The 22,323-nt window shown below is 37.7% G+C and overlaps 2 protein-coding genes across 4 annotated transcripts in view; one reads left to right on the top strand and one right to left on the bottom strand.

Moving 5' to 3' along the window:
* cep85l (centrosomal protein 85, like) overlaps positions 1-4,479 on the top strand; it is a 76,117-nt gene extending 71,638 nt beyond the window's left edge. For all 3 annotated transcript variants that reach the window (XM_056269128.1, XM_056269127.1, XM_056269126.1), the window contains exons 10-13: positions 565-615; positions 795-902; positions 3,080-3,248; positions 4,149-4,479. In XM_056269128.1, the coding sequence (XP_056125103.1) occupies positions 565-615; positions 795-902; positions 3,080-3,248; positions 4,149-4,312 (492 nt within the window). In that variant the 3' untranslated portion in view covers positions 4,313-4,479. The remainder of the gene's footprint in view (positions 1-564; positions 616-794; positions 903-3,079; positions 3,249-4,148) is intronic.
* Positions 4,480-7,281: 2,802 nt separating this feature from the next.
* Positions 7,282-22,044, bottom strand: si:dkeyp-114g9.1 (uncharacterized protein LOC555399 homolog). The gene is made up of 9 exons (XM_056269218.1): positions 22,017-22,044; positions 20,983-21,293; positions 18,609-18,894; positions 18,405-18,527; positions 16,230-16,487; positions 14,694-14,785; positions 13,862-14,043; positions 11,958-12,127; positions 7,282-7,465 (listed from the first exon to the last, which is right to left on the bottom strand). Exons 1-9 carry the CDS (start codon positions 22,042-22,044, stop codon positions 7,311-7,313), a joined length of 1,605 nt encoding a protein of 534 aa, XP_056125193.1. The 3' UTR covers positions 7,282-7,310.
* Positions 22,045-22,323: the final 279 nt, after the last annotated feature.

Genomic DNA, 22,323 nt, shown 5'->3' with positions numbered 1-22,323 from the left:
CATTGGTGGTGGTTGAGGGGATTCCCCCTTCTATGTGAAGCGCTTTGAGTGTCCAAAAAAGCGCTATATAAATGTGATGAATTATTATTATTATTATAAATTTATTGCACTTAAACAGTCAAATACACACAAAATAATGTAAAAATACCATTGGTCATGTATAACAGTATAAAGGATCCGTGCGTCAGGTCTTAAAGTGACAGCAGCCTAATATACCTGCTGCTAATTATGAGATAATATTAAACATATCTAAATGGCAGTGTTTCCCCATGGTATCGATGTGAAAATGCAGAGTGGCTAGTAACTTTGGAAAACCACTAGCCACAGTGGCTGCTTAGCAAAAAAGTTAATGTCAAGCCCTGGAAGTGACCAAAAATTGTTAAGTTTTATTTTATTTTTTTATTTCATGCAAGTAGTCACTTTTTGTCTTGGGATGCTTTTTAAACAGTATCGAAGGCCTCCACCGGTATGTTGGATACTCATTAGCTGCTTTCCCTTCTCTGTGCATTCAAATTATACAAACTTCACAGTTGTGTAATTTGCCATTTCTTGGTTTTGTTTCAGTTGATCGACAATCATAAGGAGCAAATTGACAAGCTCACTCTGGAGATGTCGGTAAGATGTCATTTTCTACCTTTTGTTCTGGAAGCTTTTGGATAATAATACTGGTTTGCATTGTTATCTCTTATTCTTGGAAGGATGATGGGACGGTGTCTTGCATGTTGATGCTTATGTTGAATAGTGTAATCAAAGCAGGCTTGTTAAGGATGCACATCATAACCGCTGTCTTTCAGGCCCTGGAAAAGAAGTTGCAGAGGGAGAGGGGGATCACGCAGGAACTCCGCAAACAGCTCTTGGAACGCGAGGAGGAACTTGAAACGCTCTCCACAACTCTTCAGCAGGTACGGCACTCTAAAACACCCACAAAGGGACTCTAAAGTGCTGCTAAGACTTTTTCATCCTAAACGATACAGATGAGCCTTGTGGCGCAAGTTAGAAGCTTGATTGAAGGCTCATTTTTGTGTCATTAAATTCTCCGCCCTGCTTTTCGTGGCAGTCGAGTCATGAATAACCCAACTGGCCCTCAGCGCGCTATTAGAATTCAGGACGTCATTTTTCTCTGCGCCGTCTCAAGGTGAGGGAGAACAGGAAGTTTCACTGAGCCGCAGTCATGTGTGATCCACAGAGACAACAGTGGAGCCGAGCACAGAGGCCGCACATCATACAGAGCTGCAACAGGGACACACCAGATTATTAGCATGGATTGTCTGACTTGGTTTCTTGTGCGAGACCCAGCATACAGTAACAGATCCCATGTCAAGGATGACTGCATATATTCTTACACAGTGGACAGTAATGTGGTTCCCTCAAAATGTAGTTCCCTATCATTTTTAAATCACAGATCCTGGAAAGTTAAACAAAAAGTGTGTCCTTTCCAAGCAACTGTTACGTAAAAGTAGCTTTACACCATATTTGTTACATTTTAGCAAAGATTTATATTTTGCATTAAAGCAAATCTGCATTAACAGATGTGTTTTGCTACTGTTAAAAAGTGCGGGCGGTAAGATTTCTCACCAAGGCTGCACTTATTTGCTCAAAAATACAAACATTTTGTGTGAAATATTATAATTTAACATTACTGTTTTCTGTTTTAATATATATTGTATTTTTATATATTCAAGAAACATTTCTTAATATTATCAAATGTGAAAATATTTGTGGAAACTGAAACATTTTTAGGGTTCTTTGATGAATATTTTTTTTTATTTGAAATAGAATGGAACATTATAAATGTCTTTACTGTCACTTTTGATCAATTTAACGAACTCCTGATTAATAAAAGTAAAAAAAAAAAAATTCTTTATAAAATAATCTAATTGAACAGTAGTGTAGGTACTCAGTATGTGAGTTCAGATGTAGCTTTTGTCTAATTTCTTTCTTAGATTTGTGTGTGCAATTTTGTTGTGACTCATTAATAGACCTTTACTGTGCACTCAGTTTTTTCTTATTTATTTTTTGGGAAATTCTAGAAGCTCTGACACTAATTAGTTGCAAACATCTACCAAACGTCGAGTAACTATTAGCTATGTGAAATTACTAGTACTTGCAAAGCTGATTGATTATTATTAAAGCCCACGTGTAAAAGTGCATCCTCTCTGAAGTCCATATTCCTTTTTTTAATAGTCCTAATCAGGGTCATTATTATAACTGAAACAAACTAAAAGCATAAAAAAAAGATACTTAAAAAAAAAGATACTTAAAAAAAAACATTTCAGGTAGTTTCCCATTTTTATTCATTTTAACTTGATGTGCTAAAAAAAAAAAAGTAAAACTAAAAACGGAAATAAAAATTAACTATATAGCCATATTTAAACATAAAAAATAAAAAAAAAGTCAAATAACAAAACCACTAAAATTACTAAACCTTTACCTAAGATTAAAATGAAAATAAAATGAAAAATATGACCATAAAATCTAATTCAAAATATGAATAAAAACTGTAATAGTCTCTCAGTGGTACTACAATAACACTGGTCCTCCTAATGTACAATGCACAGAAAATCTCTCTTCAGGTTAGATGAGTTCCCTCCTAATGAGCAGATTTTATCCCACCGTCCCAATAGCTCACGGCATCATTTCTCCTCCACTCTTGCTTTTGTCCCGCTGTGTAAATCCACCTCTCACTGTTCAATGATTTGGCTAGTTTGCACAAACAGTTGCTTGTGATTTCGTTCTTGTGCTCTGAGAAATAAGAACGTGTTCCGCTGGTAATCTGTATCAGGACTCTGCTTCGGATAAGCCTAATCATCAACGTTACGGTCCAAAACTCTGAAAAGTTCTTCCCACACTACAGAGGACGAGCGTAAAATGCTGAAATAACACTTCTTTGTGTCCGTAATAGCATTTGAAGGTGAAAATAGCGATTCTCTCAAAGCTCCAGTGGCGAATGTGACGAGCCAGGGCTTCGTTGTACTTCCATGATTTAAAATGAAAGTCCCTTTAAAGGCTCTGTCCTGATTCCCCCTGCTGTGTGACACAGGGAGGAGTGTGTAAAGCTTTTGTGTTTTTATCTCCACAGAATGGAAGGCGGGCAGACGAGGAGAGCCCCGGGCCGTGTCTGAAGGAGGCCGGGCCCCTGTTGAAGGAGATGTCCCTGTGTCTGTTGGATCTTAAGGGCCTATGCAGTGTCCTTACACAGAGAGCTCAAGGCAAAGAGCCCAATCTGGCCCTGCTGCTCGGCATCAAATGTAAATACTTATTCAGAACATATAAAACTCTTACAGTACTATTTATTGGCATTATTAGTAATCCAGCATAAGCCTGTTTGACTTTAAATTAGACATTAAGGTATTAAAGTTCTGTGCATCTCGTCACTTTTAGCATTTGTAATTTTAATTTCATATTCTTTCTTGCTTTTTTTTAAATTCAATATTTAAAATAGAACACAAATAAATCGTTTTGAATGCTAAAAGTGCATCACAACATTATATTGCACAGTATGAAAAAATGCTATTGTTTTTAAAGTTTAGGGTCAGTTTTTTGGGGTTTTTTTTTAAAGAAAGTACTTTTATTCAGCAAAAATGCATTAACTTGATCAGAAGGGACAGTAAAGACATATGTTAGTTACAAAAGATTTGTATTTCAAATAAATGTACTTTGTTCATCAAAGAACCCTAAAAAAAAAGTATTACGGTTTCCGCAAAAATATGAAGCAGCACAAGCGTTTTCAACATTAATAATCATAAATGTTTCTTGAGCAGCAAATCAGCATATACGAATGATTTCTGAAGGATCATGTGACACTGAAGACTGGAGTAATGATGCTGGAAATTCAGCTGTGATATCACAGGAATAAATTACATTTGAAAATACATTAAAACAGAAATCTGCTATTTAATATTATAGGTTTTACTGTATTTTTCATCAACTAAATGCAGCGTTGGTGAGCATGAGACTTCTTTGAAAAACATTAAGATTTTTTTTTTTTTTTTTTTGGAATCAATCAAATGTTTCATTCGACTCATTTAGCTTCTGTAATATGTGAAACATGATGTGACGTGTTCAAATGACATGTAATTTAAAATAAAGTACCCACATAAAAAGAGTCTCAGCCAATAGAATGAATATACCCGATTGGTTTTTTCCAGCGATGGGCTGCTCGGCGGAGGAGAGCGAGAAGCCGCTGATGGAGGACGGTTTGCGGGCCAAGCTGGTGGAGGTGTGCCAGCTGAGGAAAGACATTGACGAGCTACGGACGGTCATCTCGGACCGGTACGCACAGGACATGGGTGAGAACTGTGTGACGCAATGACACCCGACTCCAGAGGCTTCCATCTCTACAGAGTGCTTGTAAAGGGAGAATAAAGTCATCCTGATAGAAACAAACAAGGTCTTTCTGACTACTAAAGGTTGGACCAAGCTGTGAATCCAGTTTACAAGGATGTCTTTACAAGACGATCATTATTTTTTTGTATTCTTGTGGACAAGGAGTTTGAATGAATGCGTTTTTAATATATTTATTGAGACTGTTGGAGGCCTTGCTGGTCCTGTCAGTCGTCTTTGAGGGAAAGTAGAGCAAGTGGTGTCCTAAAGTGCCTTGTGTTCCTGTTTCTGTACCTCCAAACTTCATGAAGTCAGTCATTTTTACCCAAAGAAGCTGGTCCATCCTCTCCCCTACAGCTACAGGTCGCAGGTCGACATTCAGGATCCTCTGCATCTCATCTGAAGTACATTTGCGCTTCCATAAAAACTAGCGGAAATGTTTCGTTTAAAAATAAAAGACAGCAAAGGAATCCAGGTTAATCTATTAAGGACACCGTTTAACTTTTTAATTAGCATAAAATATGAGCTGCTTTTTTAGCGCTGCGGCACAGTTCAGTTCAGAACAAGTTGCACATGTTGAGTTCCTAAGTCAGACAGGAAACAGAATGTTTCTGCAGATGACACACTTCCTGTGACCTCCTGACAGTTTATATACTCCAGATAATACATATAGTCCTTGTTACAATTAGGAATATGAATGAAATCAATGCAAAAACTTGTTCACTCAGGTATTTTTAGACTTTTCTTTCATTCGTTGTTGTTCTGAGATTTAACTCTTTAAGTTCATTTTGACCCCAAGCTGAATATTTTTTATAGTTGATAATGTAAAGTCCAGAGATGCGGTCATGTCAACCTCTGCACACGTATTTGCATCGAGGTGATGAATGTTTGAAATATTTACAGTACAAATGTCAATTTACTGCTCATGTATTGTGACTAATCTCATCGTATTTAAACGTATATTAAGCATGTTTAGAATTTCAAATGGAGGTTTTGTCATAATGTGCTCATAATATCTTGTGCATGTGCATAGCGTTAGAATTAGTTTTCTTTTTATGTAAAGGAATTGATTAGCTAAATATTACAAGTATACTGTGCTATGCAACCTCACATTAACCAGCATTTATTACACATTTCTGCAGATATTTAATATTGTTCTGTGCCTTTTAGAATCTATGCAGCTGAACGACAGTAAGCGAAGGGTATTTTCCATAACTGGCAGAGACAGTTTTTTCGGAGAACTTTGTCATAAAGGTGCAGGCGAGCTAAGCCATATTCACAAGCAATGCATATTTATTCTCAGGCAAAGAGATGTTAACCTGATGGAGAATGTATGTGGTGCTCGTCATCGTGCATTACAGGACAGTGTGATATCTGATAGCATGCTGAATTGTGTGTATATATATATATATATATATATATATATGAGAATATAAAAGCAATGTGTGCATTGATTGACATGACCGACTCGCTGTGCACTAAAAGCCACTGGTTGGCTCAACAGTATGTTTGAACTTCACATCAGTCTTTTAAATCTTAAGCTTTTAATTTTCCAGCTAGATTTTACAAAAGCCAAAGGTCTATTTATGTAATTTTTTCCTCAAAAGTATTAACTATTTTTCCATTTTGTAAAATGCTTTTCATTTGTACAAATGTTAAATAAAGTATTTTTCTACATTGGTTGGTTTGTTTTTGCTAACAATAAGTCTACAGAGAAAATGTGGATCATGCAGTCAAAGAAAAGTTTGAAAGATGGGCATGAACGCTGTCGACTCCGACAGTTTGAAGTGTCTAAAAAAAACAAATTTAAAACGCGTCCCTCTTCAGTATCTGGTCAGATAAGATAAGGCTATATGCCAGTCTCATTCTAATATTTATAATAAAAAGTCTCTCATCTTAGAAAAGTGAACTTTCCTGTCAGACATTATACTGTACTCTGAGGCGCATGCTGTATATCACTTAACTATCAATTACGAGCATGCAACAGAGTTACATTTTAAATCAGTAAGTCATGAAATAAAAGTGAAGAACCAAATAAAATAAAAAACATATCTGGTAAGTCGTGTGTTAGCTGGGAAGGCTTCGCATGCATGTAGGATGTTTATTCTAATCATCAGGATCAGCGTCCATGTGTTTTAGTAAGTTCCTGTTAGTATTGTGTATTCAACATGGTCACGGTTGTTTCCGTAACCCCAAAATGCCACTATTTTCACTTGGTGTTATTTATTATTGAACGACTGTAGTGGCTCATACCAACTTAACTATTAATAAAAACTAGTGCTAGTTTTGGGACTGGGAACCACTGATGTAGATTAACATTTTATTAAAGGGAAGTGGACACCTCATAAGGTTATAAGTTATAAGTTAAAGCGCATATTTCAGGTGCTGTGACTGGCCACCAAAAAGGGTGAGATTATGGCATAGTGATCAACATTTTCGATTAAGGTAAATTAATGGAAAATTAAAGAAAAAAAATTAAAGTATAAAAAAGTCACTGCAGTTCACTTAATTTGACATGGCAAGGCGGTTTTTCAACTAGACATTTTTCAAAACTATATGCACTGTACTTTGTTTTTTTCCCTTCCTTTTGTTAATATAAAAAAAATCATCAAGCTTTGAAGTGTGTGGTGTAAAGGTGCTTTAATAAGTCAGCAACCTTGAGTCAAGGTCAGCAAACTAACCAGCAGTCTATCATGACAAGATTAACAAGTTAAAATTCACATGATAGTAACATTAAAAAGCATCTCGAAAGGAGACTAGTGATCATTTGGATTGCTAAAACCAATACAAGAATAAAAACAACTAACGGTGCATGTGCACTACATTTACTCAGACATAAATTGAGAATGAATGGGTTTGTGCACTTAAGCATGAAGCTTAAAAAAAAAAAAAAAAAGTAAAAATACAATCTTCTTAGAGTAGCCATGTTATAAAAATAATTTAAAAAGTCAGTTAAAAAAGTTAAAATGTTTGGGTCTGTATCAGGTCTACGCTTGAAGCGTGCCGAGGTGATGGAGACAGAGCTGAGCGCACTGCAGCACCATTCCCTTCAGCGCCTCCAGATAGAGCTCCTGACCCGAGTTCAGGTACAGCCACATGAGTCGACTCAGCTGGGACGCCACAGAGTCCCCGTGCAAACTCTCTGTTCAAACACAACAGCCACAGACATGAATGCTAGGAAAGGCTGATGGCCATCATCAACCAAACCAAACACTTTAGTGGCCAATCCAGATACGACAGCAAGGAGGCTGAAGTACACAATATTATTTGATGGGAAATATGTGCAAAAAGAAATTAAATGACAATTCTATTTAATGAATTGGGTAAAAGATTTATTTGTATTATATACACAGTATTTTTAAAGAAACTTGGTTGCACTTTCTTTTACAGTATGTGTACACATGTTAGAAAGGACTGGGTAATAAGTTTACATGGGTTAAGGTTAGGTTCAGGGTTATTACCCAGTTATTGTAATTACTATAAGTACATATTATTTAGTAATTTTTTCCATGTACATACTAACATTGGTAGCACTTTATTTTAAAGCATAATAACAAAGTTGTTGGTTTACGTTTTAACAATTCAGTCAATTTAAAATTGTGCAAGTCTCATTACCTTTCATTAAATTGTAGGGTTCAATAAATTGTCTGTTCGATATGCATCAACCTTGGCCATTGTAGACATCCACTTATCTAGAGCTCTACAAACAAACCTTAATGCATCTCACACCTCATTGAAGATTAGACTGCAAAAATCTCTAGTCCGATAGATTTGAATGGACCAAGAAGAATCTGCATCAACTATTTTTAAGATGGTAAACAAGATAAATTGCCTTGAGACTGAGCCTGCAAATAAACGGAGCATCATTACTCATGCCTATGGGTCACGGAGAGATGGAACGGCTCCCTCATAAATCCTAATCAAATTTTACAGCATTCCTTCTTCAGACCCCTGATGGATCTCTCTCAGACAGGAAGAGGTGAATTAAAGCAGACTGAATCCTTACTATGGTTCCACTAGTACACCAACCAGCAAATCTGCAATGTACTTCCTGAATGAACAAAGTACTTGTGACGTCTGCAATTGTAGCATTCTTGTCAAATCAAATGCGGTGTCTGTTCTAAGGTTTATACAATAATGAACAAGAGTTTGTTCATTTGTTTTTAATCCATTTCATTTAACAAATGTTTTGTAGTTTTACTTTAACAAGGCAACATACTTAAAGTCAGCATGAAATGGTCTTTTCTTCCATATTGTGATGTACATCCATCTCAACTTCCGAGTGAAACAGCTTCCGAGAAAAAAAAATGAAAAAAAGGGCGGGACTTGATAGTGTCTATTGGGAATTGATTGGACGGTTGTGGTTTGCTATTGCTGTGATGTCATGTGAGTGACAGGTTGCCCCGTCCTGCCAATAAATGCGTCAGAAGTCGATGCAAGTTATTATCATTAAATTACAGGGCACATGAAAAAAAGAATAATACTACCACATTCCCAAAAAAAAAGAGATTTCATGGCGACTTTAAGCACTGTTAATCCAACCCTCATAACTGCATTTAAGGCTTGTAAGATTACAATATTTACTAATCATCATCCAGAGCAGCTTATCCTTATATTTGAGAAGCACTAAACAGGCACTTACACAAGACACATTCCTATAAGATGCTTTGAAACGAAAGATCCTGCTAATGAAAATGTCATGAACTTTGTGAGCGGTCGAGACCACACAGAGGAATGAGGATTAACACCAACACTTCAAATCTGCTGAACCAACTTGGCGAGCAGCGTTGAGAGAGGCTGCATCAGCTAATGTTAAGTAGAGACGAGGAGGACAGCAAAAATGAGACCGAGGGTCTCAGAAGACCCACAAGCATCGACCAGGCTTAGTCATTTAAAATGGGGGATAAATCTGTTACTGTACTATGAATAACTGGTTTCAGTTAGAGCTGCACAATTCTGGATAATCACAACTTTGTTTCAAACAGATCTGAACAGACAACTAAATAAAATGACATGTAATTTACTAGAGGCTCTGACAAAATGTTAGCCTGGCATGCCAGACCTACATCAAGATGTTAGGTCTGGGAACTCATCATTGACAGGGCTCAATCTGATGGGCGGGATAAACGGTTGTCTTTCAAATTCTCTCAGCACGCAATTGGATAGCGCTACAACCAATCAGAGCAACGAAGAAGGGGACGTAGTCAGCGGAGCAAGTTGATATATTAAACTTTTACCGTATCCAGTCCATAGCTGTCAACATTGAACATTGAAAATAAGGGAGATTTCCAGGAATCCATCCCCAAAATAAGGGATTTTTTTTGTTTTTTACACGACCCACAAACTTTAAAAATAAAACACTAATCATTAAAAGTCTAAAGAGTTTATAACTAGCCTATGTGTGAGAGAGAAAGAGACAGTATGTGTGTGTGTGTGTGTGTGTGTGTGTGTGTGTGTGTGTGTGTGTGTGTGTGTGTGTGTGTGTGTGTGTGTGTGTGTGTGTGTGTGTGTGTGTGTGTGTGTGTGTGAGAGAGAGAGAGAGAGAGAAAGAGTCATTAAAACATTTTTTGTCATTAAAATAATAATATCATAGAGAATGTTTAAATACTAATATCAGCTTACAAGGGATCCTTTACCGATCAGAGCGCGCGCTGACACGGAGTAAATAAAGCCTTTATACTCGACGCGTCCGCACGAGTGCGGCAAAAATGACAAGTTGATCGTTTCGCCACAGCTTTTTTGTAACAGTGCGCGCGGCGCCGCATCCGAGGATGAATGACTTCAAACCGAATATGTCCGAGCTTGCTCTGACCGTCGCAACTCTGCCGTCATTGTGTTAAGCCCGCCCACCAACTCTATACACGATGTGATTGGCCTGACCAGTTTTTGGTTTTTCCAGCTAAAACGTCTATGGAGAGTTGCTAGACCACACTGGCAGCGAAATGATTTTTGCTGCCGCTAGGGTGCGTCTAGATTTCTAGGCTAACAAAATGTCAATTCACTGACTCGAATACTTCACTTGTTTCACTCCTGGATGAATCAGTGAATCACTCCTGGATGAATCAGTGAATCACTCCTGGATGAATCAGTGAATCACTCCTGGATGAATCAGTGAATCACTCCTGGATGAATCAGTGAATCACTCCTGGATGAATCAGTGAATCACTCCTGGATGAATCAGTGAATCACTCCTGGATGAATCAGTGAATCACTCCTGGATGAATCAGTGAATCATTCAAGAGATTCTTTCAAAAACAAATGGCAAAAACATTTAATAGTCACACGTCACCACCAACAGGTGTAATGATGTAATTGATACAATCTTTAAGTATAAAGTTACTTTCAAAAGGTGATATACTCCATTTTGATCACTTCCGTAGACAGTGTTTATATCCGAACTATACACTCATCTCAGTATTGTTAAGCCCCGTACACACCGGGACAAATATCGGCGCGCGTTATTCGTCAGCGTTTTTCAACGCGTTTTTTGTGTTCACACCCAAGCGATCTTCGCTAACAATGAGCCGAGTGAACATGCAAAGTCATTCCCTGACATTAGATGGCGCTTAATGTAAAACAGAAATAGTCCTATTTTGTAGTCACTGTCGCGTTTGTCATATAGTTCTTTATGTTCCGACACCAACGAGACCAGCAGCTCTATACATTCCTCTTGCCTTGCATCTTCCTCGTCTTATTTCTTCCCGGCAGTGTAGACCATAGATATCCATAATAAAGGCCATATTTGGCCAGACATCTAGCCTTTATTATGGATATCTATGGTGTAGACGCTACTTGGCGCATCATCTTCGCCGTTACGTATGTGTGCTCAGCAAGACCGTTTTGTGTTTGAGCGCCCCCAAGTTGTGTTTTACTGTAACTTCAGAAGCTCCAGACACGTGAGCAAAAGCGCCAATCTCATTGGTCGGATAGTTTTGACGTACCAAAAAAACGAACCCGAGGCGTTTTTAAAAAAATGACGCTTTTACGCGTGCCGTTTTTCGCGTCGGTGTGCACACTCACACTGGCGCCCTTTGTTTAGTCACGAGGCGTTAAACATCGGCTAATATCCCGTGCGAAATTCGTTCCGGTGTGAACAGGCCTTTATTTGTGTTATAAATATTCAAATGTTTACAGAAGTACTGTGTGGTTGAAAAGACAGTTTCATACCTAGACATAACTGCTTTCTCTGGGTCACCAGCAGCGCAAACTCATTTGAATGTTCCGGTGTATTTTTGTCAAAGGTTTAATAGACATGGGAGAAACGTTGTGATTTAGGAATAAGAATCAAGATGGCGATGTTTTAAAGATTAATCGTGCAGCTCTAGCTCCAGCTGCCCTGTAGTCATATCAGTGGATCTCAACTTTTTAGACTTCAAGACCCCCATTGTCATCTCTACAACAATATTTGAAGGCCCCCCACCACAACACTAAATTTATACCTGATAAACTATTTGAGTTTTGCATAACTAGAAAGATTATTTGGTTTTTATATATATAGCCGTTTTAATGCTTGATTGGTCTTATTTTAAATGATTAAGTCATCTTGGGGCCCCCTTGGAAGTTTGAGGCCTCCAGCCTCTGAGTGAGAGCCAATGATTTAAACGGAAAGGTCGTTTTAGGTCAGTTGAACCCACCTTGAGATATCTTGGTGTCAAATTCCAGCAATGTGTAGAGCGATTCAGGAAGCAACTGTCTAGCCCAGACGTTCTCCTCCAGGTAAATCCAATCCCGGATTATCCTCTTTCTACGCAAGAAACCTTGCACATGATCCAGGTACACGGAATTACCAGACACCAGATACAGCCTTAAAAAAAAAAAAAAAACACACATTACACGCATGAACTGGAAAACCATTATGAAAGACTACACAAGGCAATAGACAAGTCTAATTATGTTTTTTCATTAGCTTGGGGAATAAGACAACCTTTATTAATAAGCCACAAAGAGAATTAAAAACCAAAAACAAATATAAAAGCTTTTGCGGGGAAAGTCATTTTTCCAAGCACTTCTGAACAACAAGGCGTTCATCTTCACAGTCATTATACAGAAGGAAATCTCAAGAGACTGTCTCAGCTTCAAACATAACACCCCGGATGAAAAGCGCTTAAGAAAACTCAGTTTGCTGTACAAATTCAAACATTTTTCAAATGTGGATTATTAGTTACATTTAAAACCAGCCAAGCAGCACTGACGGTTTGAATGCTAATGACCAATTAGATGGAGAGATTAGATAGCCGAGAAGTGCTCAACTACAAAACTAGAACATTTTATTTGCACAAAACTCAAAAAAAAAGTTTTTATTTTGAGTTAAGTGTCATGGCATGAAAATATTTAATCAGCCAGTATCAGTATCACTGCATGGCTAAACAGCACCATAACATTCAGTCATCTCATTTCTTCAAGTGAGCACTTTACCACGTCGATCACTCACATCTACTTACGCAAGACGATCGCCCTCAAGGAACATGATCCCACTTAACTCTTCACAACACTGTTCTTGGTTTCCTCTGACGCTGTGGGACCGGACAGTTCAGTCCATGCCTTTTGAGATCAGTAGCCATACACTTCAAAGATGTCATCGACTGACTGCCCATAAGTCACTGCAGGGTATTTTTTTGAAGCTGCCATCTCCTCCCAGCGCACTCTAAGCTTCAAAGCCCAGTCTGAAAGCCAACCACTGGTAAAGCTCAATGCCTTCACCACTAGTGTTTAGTGGAAACAGCCATTTGAGTGACAGCAACACTTTACAGCCTAGAGTGATCAATGGGAACGATGTACTAAGAACAAAAATGTTTTTCCTTTGCATCTATGAAAAGTTTTGCTAACAGACGACAATGTTAAAACAATCCCTGTTCACATGGATCCACAAAAGCGACTAAAAATGATGTCACTTTGTAAAGAAACAAAGCGCGCCTATAGACTGACCACGTAATACGCATGACACAGTTTCAACAAATTCACATTTTTTTTGGTATGGTTTTCAAAAACTTGCACTTTGAAAGACCCTTTCAAAGGTTTGTAATTTCAGGCTCCCAAAACGCAGATGTCGTGTAAATGAACGGCCAAAACTAATAAAAAGTTTTCGGTTTGAAGTTGAAAACAGTGTTGTGTAAATGGCTTAAGTTGGCTTATTTAATTTTAAATAAACTTATGAAATAATTATAAAACTTATTTTTAACTGAATAAGAAACTTATGTTAGCCTTTCATTTTAGATCAATTTTTAGCTTATTTTTTAATCTAAATACAAAGTTTAAATAAAAATAAGCTGACATGTATTTTAGGTAAAGCAAATTTTCATGTATAAATATATTTTAAAAAGAAAAATTGTATACTTACAAATGATATACATTGATGTTTAGATGAAAAAATAAAATAAGCTAACTTTTCAAAACAAATAGGATTCAAAGAAACACCTGCTGTCAGTATAAGGCAAAAAAAAGCCCATGAGTCCTTTCCTATAAACATTGCAATACTAATTCTGTATTCTCAAGAGAAGGTGAGTGAGCAGGCATAAGCGCAGACTCAAGCAGGACTGACTTGTAGTAGGGGAGTGTCTCAATCATTTTCCAGTTGACATAATTTGCGGCCGTCTCCTCCAGCGCACAGACACGGGTCATCTGGACTTTGGCCACCTGCCAGAAGTGCTCGTGCTCGATGAGCGTCTCCTGCATGTCCCGCCTCAGCACAAGATATACACCCTCCAGGGTGTCTTCATAAACCTGCCAATGACAGGTGCAACATTCTAACTGACCTTGCTCCCGAACAAGTGCATGCGTAAGGGAACAGGCCTACATTTGCATATTCATAAAGCACAACAAAAAAAAGGAGTAAATTAAAATAAGACTTGAATAGAGATTTTGCATGTACCATGATAATGTGCAGTTAACCTCTGTTGGTAAAAATAAGATTCACATTTAATGTGATCCTTTCAGTGTCCTTGAATGGTCACGTGTTATGAAACGGTGTATAATACTGGGAGAATTTGTATGGTCAGACGTGCAATGTAATTGACTGAGACATGCACCGATTCGTCTATAATCCATTTAGGCAGCCATTAGATAGGAGCGTCTGCTCACGCCGTGACCTGTGAAATCATTCTCGCTGGCTAATGAAATGCAGAGGAGGAGCACCGCTGGAATATTTAAGATCACTTCCTCTGAGAATCTTATTTGCCATGTTTAAGATGGGGAAGAGAGAGATCAGTTGGAATAGAACGGGGACAATCATGTGTGAAGAAAAGTTAGTCCCTGGAAAGACAGCTTGTCAAATTTATTCAAACCTCACAATGCACACCAGGGAGAGAGGAGTGCATGTCATAGAAAAAAGAAAAAAATTGTGTGAGCTTCCTGCATGTATTCTGTAGACGTACCTTTCTTCGCTTCAGTCGGCCCCAGTCGCGGCCCAAGATCCAGGCCATGAGAGACTTACACATGGAGAAGTAGTTTCCAACAGTCTGAATCCCTGATGGAAAGAAACAAGTACAGTCAGAACATGAGATGATATTCGACGAGACTGGAGCAGTAACATTTGATCTACAGACTCTTTTCCTGACAAAGAACTGGTATAGGTATAGTTCCTCAAGAGAGAGCGCCACATGAGACCGACAGAGAACAGAAAACATGAGCAAATACAGCAGGTCGCTTGACTCCTCAAAGGTTTAAAGATCTAGCCAATTCTCCACCAGAGCTTGACCAATATGCCATTACTAAGGCAGGAAAACAATTTTACAAATGACTGGCAATATTACAAATGACTGTTTCATTTATTTAACCCTGTGGTGTTCTTCAGGCATTTTTTGACAGAAAAAAAATTACGTTTTGTTTTTTTAAAATTTACTTTAAAATGCTACAAAACTTGCTATGTGAAAAATCATTAAAAAAATCATTATAGACATGATTCAAAAAGGTACATGGTCCTTAAAAAAAACAAAACCCACCTGTGCTCCTTGTGGTCAAAAATGGCCGCATTGAATGAATTTCATCTTATGGAAGCGTTCGGTCCTGCGTCAAAATAAAATCTTACTAAAAGCTAATTTCCTCTAAAGACAAATCTAAACAAGTTATTTCAAATTTGAGGTTTATGACCTTATCACAGTTTTAGAGTAAAACATGTTCTGGAAAATATACATTTCATATAAAAATGTAATAATATTTTTGTGCACCTTTCATAATTATAGAATTGCATGTTTGTTTACTTTTTTTAAATGTCTCACTTCAGCAATAATCTGCCATGTGTCTTTTAAAAGAGACCAAACTTAAGTTTGTGCTCAAAAGCATTCAAGATTTATGCTAGTTTAAGTCGGAAAGTGAATAAATGGAATATAACTACTGCATAAATATAATTTGTCATCATAAAATCCCCTTAAAATACAAAATATTAAATTTAAAAAAACATTATCGATCTAAAACATAGTACATTTCATTGAGAAAAAAAGGCCATTTGACCTCCACGTGAGGAACACCAGAGGATTAAAAAAATAAAACATAATAATGCCATTAAATAAAGCTATAAATAAAATGAAATACATTCTATTAAATGAAGCTATTAATAGTAATACATACATGCTAATAAATAAATCTATAAACAATAAATACATGCTATTAAATCTATAAACACCACTAGATGGAAATAAAGCTATAACATGCATTGTTAAATCTATATACAAAAAATAAACATGCTATTACATTTTAAACTAAAACAATAAAATTAAAATACACTATGAATACAAAAGATATAATGAATACATGCTATTAAATAAATCTATACACAAGAACAAATGAAATACACAAAATATATGCTATCAAAGAAATAAAATGTCAGTAAAATAAACAGTAGTAGTAAATATATATATATATATATATATATATATATATATATATAAATATTAATTAACCAAGTAACTCACCCAGGCTCTCATTTCCCCGGGCCAATCGGCCTCTCCAGTAGTCTTTGGTGATGGGGTGCAGGGAGGCCAGGTACCTCACGTCACACAGTGTTTCACCCCAGGTGGCCACCTTTCTCTTGCTGTGCTTCTTCCACTGCAGGAAAATGGAGCGCAGCTGCTTGTTGTACGGAGTCGGCTGACGAAACAACCAGTATGTGAACAGCCACTGGAACCTACACTGGACGTATTGATGGTACATGGACTCCAGCTCTGCATGCTCTAAAACCAGTACAAGATATGGGTGTCAATGACAACAATAGTGCCAATTAAAAAGCTAGTTATGCATTCATAAGTAGTGTTTCTGCTTATCTATATATTATTATAAAGTCTGCACAATTACACATTTCTGCAACCTTACAGAAGGAACTCCAAACCTACTAGGGGTGTCACGATTCTCCAAATCCTCGATTCGATTAAATTTTCGATTCTAAGGTCACGGTTCGATTCGATTCTCGATTTTTACATTTATTTTTTTAAAGCCGAAACCGGCCAATCAGGATGCTCTCTGTCTTACATGCGCTTCATGAGGCACATACGCAAGATCTCTCACTCTCTCCCGTGCGCGCGCTATACGGTTTGGAGCACAGTTTTTTCTGTCTCGCATGCGTGATTGCGCCCTCTTGCTCGCTCGCTCACTCTAGATTCCGGGAGATTTTAACTAATTTGCGGGCATCAGGGAGCCGCTATCAATATGCGGGAGACTCCAGGAACTCCCGTGAGACTTGGGATGTCTGCAAAGTAAACTGTGGCTTTTTTGAAGCGCGAACGTTGTCAACATAACTCACTGGAAATCCAAAAAACTTACACACCTGCGACTTCCATGAAAGAGAAGGGGGTTCAAGTTCTGTCAATGGGTCTCCTGCATCTGCAGTTGCCATGCTATCTTTTGAATGGCTGTAGCGAAGTTAGAGGAGGTTGACCATAGACTCGCAGCTTTTCAACACGCGGTTTTTTTTTCCCGCTTGGCACGCCGACCCGACGTGACATGGGGGCGTGGCAGCATCGACGATTCCATTTTTTGATTCGATCGATTCGAAGTAGGAGAGAGGAAACATATATAGCAAAGACAAAAGGTCAACGACAGTACCCAGACACCCACGTTATTTTGGGTAAGACGACGATACAGTATAGGTGCCATCATGAGCCAACCATCAATTTGCTAAATGCACTGCAGAAATTCTAGTTGACTGGATCCACTCCAGCACTCAGAGCATTAAGATAAGGTGATATATTGCATATTATACTATATTTCTTCACCAATATTAATGCCAAAATACAAAATACTTTAACCCACACACACCATACAAACATGGACACCAAATATGAATTCTTGGGTACCAATGTCAATTTACTACTCTCAGCCCCCAGTTATCAGTTATTCAGTCAAGTAAAGAAACTGAATGAACTTTCACTTATGCTAATGACCCAAATTGCCATCATAACTTCACTGACTGCAATTAATTTGTCAAACAAGGGACTGTTGCACTCACACAGGATAAAACGGTTGTTAGGCTGAGAGAACATGGACTGTTTAATGGCCTAACAAAGGTTAGTTGGTTATTGCACTTTTATTTGGCCATTAAGTGTCCTGAAGACCATACAAGTAGACCTAAAAGGGAGCATCTCTGATTTAAATCTTTAAATTAATTTAATTGAATCAGTTTATTTGACAGGCCATATCAACAAACTAGTTCACACTGATTCAATAAAAACTAGATTAAAATAGAAGATAAATATAATAATTTTATCTAAGGTATGTTTGATCATTTTATATATTTCATAAATCATAAATACAAGACTCATGCACGGAGTAAAATGATTACCATTTAAAAGGCATCTATATACAGTAGTCAACATTTGAAGTGGATCAAAAAAGTTATTCAAAGTTGTCCTAAGACAAAATGGGGTATTGTTCAAAATTCATGTATAACTTTGATCCACTTCAAATATTGATTGTTTGTTTAATTTTATAGATCTTTTTTTTTTTTTTACACTTTCTCTGAAAATTTCCTCTGGCACATTAGCACTCCTGGGAGCCCCAGACCCCACTAAAAAAAATAAAAACCTAGACAAGGATTTGTCTACAAACTGCTACTTTTCTGACTCGTTACATAAACATTTTTGCAAATATCTCACCCTTGTTTTGGTGTTGGCTGAGAACATGCTGGAAGACCAGTGAGACACTACCATGATGCTTCAGTGCAAGATGATACAGCTCCCTCCATTCAAATTTGAGGGCGTCACAATCTTCAGTTTTCTCTGGTAAAGAGAAAAATAAATCAGCATGTTAAACTTGAATTAAGCATGGAAACCTCAGGTGTCAGCTGAGAATATGACCACCTTGGAGTTTGTCCTGGAACAAATCTGTGGTGATGCCCCACAATTTCTCCACATCACTGCAGGGAAGCCTCACTGAGGGCAACGGGACGATTTCCTCCAGCACGAGCCACTGGACCCAGTACTTGTGTGGCGCGAGTGGAATCTCCACGAAGAGCTTCTCCTGAAACGCACGGTTACAGTGGATGTTTCTGAAGAGGGATCGCCACATAAATACCAAGCGGAAGGCGGTTTTGGCCGTTACGGGACACCTGGCGTGGGTATATGACAGACTGACCCCAAACGAATCCTGTGGGGAAACATTTTGGAGAGGATTAGCACACGAGTGCCTGCTGCATTCACTTACGAAGCCTGCGGATCGACATACAAAAATAAATAAGAAAAACCCCAAAATGTACATAATGTAATGGGAATAAAACTGATTTATTATTTTAAATAATATGTTCTTGTAATAGTACATGTTGTATTGCTATTAAGCTGAATTTCGATTTTAGTGTACGGTCAAATAACTATTGGTGACATCTTTGCAAACAGACTTCGTGAAGTAATGAAAATTGGAGTAATGTTGTTGTAAAACACTTCAAAACACTATAAAATTGTTTAAATAAAATTATTAGATTTCATAAATACAAGATGCACTGGATACAATGATTACCATTTAAAAGGCATCTATATAGTTTAGACCCAATTTGTACAATGAAAAAAACATTCAAATCAAACCAAAGAAGACCACAAAGGGGTAGTTGTGGCCTAATGGTTAGAGAATCGGACTTGTAACCCAAAGGTCACGGCAGGAAGCAAGGCAACTAACCCCCAATCGCTCCCCGGACCCCGCAGTGAATTTATTCCCACTGCTTCGGGTGTGCATGTCCACAGCTTGCAGATTTTGTGTGTGTGTGTGTGTGTGTGTGTGTGTGTGTGTGTGTGTGTGTGTGTGTGTGTGTGTGTGTGTGTGTGTGTGTGTGTGTGTGTGTGTGTGTGTGTGTGTGTGTGTGTGTGTGTTCACTACTCCTAATGTGTGTGCACTAACTTGGATGGGTTAAATGCAGAGGACAAATTCTGAGTATGGGTTGCAGTACTTGGTCTACACGTCACTTCAAATTAGCCTTCATTTTGTTTGAATATTTATTGTTTATTAATAGAAATACTGAGTACTCTAAATAGTGATCAAATCTTTTAACCGAATGACTAAATCACATCCATTAACCGACTGTATTTTTAGTTCTCTTACGCAAGACTTCCCTGCCTTTGAATATGTACTATAGAAGAGCAAATATCATTTAAGTGTGAAGTGTGAAAGCATTTTGCTGGTTGAAGTGATTGAACAAATGCACCATGAATGAGTCACTTTGTTTGTTCGTGAGGTGAATGAAAGAATCAGACAACCTGCTCTTGCATGATGGATCACTTGACAAACTAGAGGCATGCGTGTTATTTTCGTTCACAACATGAATACAGTTAAAATTCTTAAATTGTTTAGGCTATTATAACAGTTTCTTGTTTTCTCTGTAACTTGGTAAGAGTCATGGGCTAAATCACGAAATTGCATACTTCCGGAAACAGTGTGTGACAGTCTGCGTCCGAAATCGCATACGCAGTATTCATTTTAAAGTACTTACTTCACGGCTGCTAAAATAAGTATGTTCTATAAAGTATGAGTGTGTGTAGTATGAATGTCTTGACGTACTACATTTGCCACGTTTTCCTTATCAAGTGACCTATCAGAGTCAGTTGCATATCGCTTTACTGCCATTCATAAATCATGGGATAGTAAAATATCCATTGTATGCACACACTTCAGAATGTGTCCAGAAGTAGTACGTCATCCGGGTACTTTTTACCTACTCTTTTATGAGTACTGTGAATTCGGACATAATGGATGCAAATGAAATCGCATACTTCCCTAATATAGTAGGCGAAAAACAATATGTAACAAAAGCAGCATGTCCAAATTCACAGTAGGCTACTCATAAAAAAAAAAAAAAAATGTAGGCAAGACGTACCTGAATGACCTACTTCCTCCGGCGAGATTCCGAAGTGTGCAGAAGACAGACACTTTACTATCCCATGAGGCCACAGGAGAGGATTTATGAATGACAGTGAATCGACACAACGAACTGCTGGTAGGTCACATGATAATGACAACATGGCGAATGTAGCAAGTCCGAATTTCATTCAAACGACACACATTTAAAATATTTAGAACGTGCTATTTATTTAAACTCGAATATTGGATGCATGACTCAATTATCACTTATATAAACACACTGACTATTCGCCACCTACTGGTACTATGCATAAAGGGTGAATTGATTAATTTAATAAAGAAATCGACTTACTGTGATAAATAAAAAATAAAAGTCCATGCATATTGTACCTGGAAGTGTGTGGTCCACAGAGAGTTGCACGAACAAACTCGGAACAATAAACTGCACGTGCTGCCGAGCCTCAGCAGCGACACTGGGTCCAAGTTCCTCAATATTACCAGGAGAACTTCATCACTTAAATGCAATAAGCCCGTTGTGTTGTCGCTGCTTTCCGAGGTAACGTTAATATCTGAGGTATTCAGATGGAGCTCTTCCTCTGTGGCGGCAGTCAGACAGGAGAATTGCTCCAGCAACTCACACTCCCAGGTCGTGCTAAGGTCTGCCATACCTGTGCCGGTGTCACCGCCCCGCTTGCAGACACCTCTCAGGTGTTAAAGGTTAGGAAGAAACCACCTGAGAGAGGTCATGGGGTGGTGGTGAATCTCGACGAGGTCGCTCATGAATATAAATGAGGTCACGCCAACATTCGTGCTTAATCTAATTAACATTCACAGAGCAAGCGTTTTCATTCGCCAAGCCAATCGGAAACGTTTCGTAATAAATATTCACAAGATAAGCGCTTAATTTCCCAACAGCAATGACAAAAAAACGCGTTTCTTATTTGCGTTGTTTTTGTAATGCTAATTTATTCTGCGGTCTGTCTTGTAATTGTTATTTCTGTGTTAGAGGTGAATTTTTGTGCATTTTACTTCTGATGTGGCTGTTGTCCTGCACATAAGGTTCCCCATGGGGTCAGTAAAGTATTCTTGTCTGTCTATATTTCCAGTTGTAGGAATTATTTATGCTTTTCATAGCTTTATATTGAGTATCTTTTATTTGGTTGGTGAGCTGAGAGTTAATCAAATAAAAATGGGAACTGATTGAACATAGTGCAACCCAGTTTCATTAAGAGTTTGTCTTTTGTAAACAGAATGATTTTGTAAAATATGTAAACATGATTCAATCGGTTAATATTTCATCACATATTCAGGGTCTTCACATATATTTAATTAAAGGAGAAATTGTAGTTTGTACCATTATGCCATCTGAGATGCATTAAGGGATAGTTCCCCCAAAAATAAACATTTTGTCATCATTTACTCACCTTCAAGTTGTTCCAAACATGTATACATGTCTTTCTTCCGTTGAACATAAAAGAAGATTTTTTTAAATAATGTTGGTAATCAAACAATTGACATAGCCATTGACTTCCATAGAAAAAAAATACTATGGAAGTCAATGGCTACCATCAACTTTCTGGTGACAAACATTCTTTAAAACATCTCCTTTTGTGTTCAACAGGAGAAAGAAAGAAACTAGAGAGGTTTGGAACAACTTGAGGGTGAGTAAATGATGACAAAATGTTCATTTTTGGGTGAACTTTCCCTTTTAAGTAAAAGTTTGATTATGAT

Source organism: Rhinichthys klamathensis, unplaced genomic scaffold (assembly GCF_029890125.1).
Source record: "Rhinichthys klamathensis goyatoka isolate OS25496 unplaced genomic scaffold, OSU_Roscu_1.1 h1tg000281l_1, whole genome shotgun sequence".
Taxonomy (NCBI): domain Eukaryota; kingdom Metazoa; phylum Chordata; class Actinopteri; order Cypriniformes; family Leuciscidae; genus Rhinichthys; species Rhinichthys klamathensis.
The sequence above is the reverse complement of the archived record's forward strand: the minus strand, read 5'-3'. Positions and strand labels throughout refer to the sequence as shown.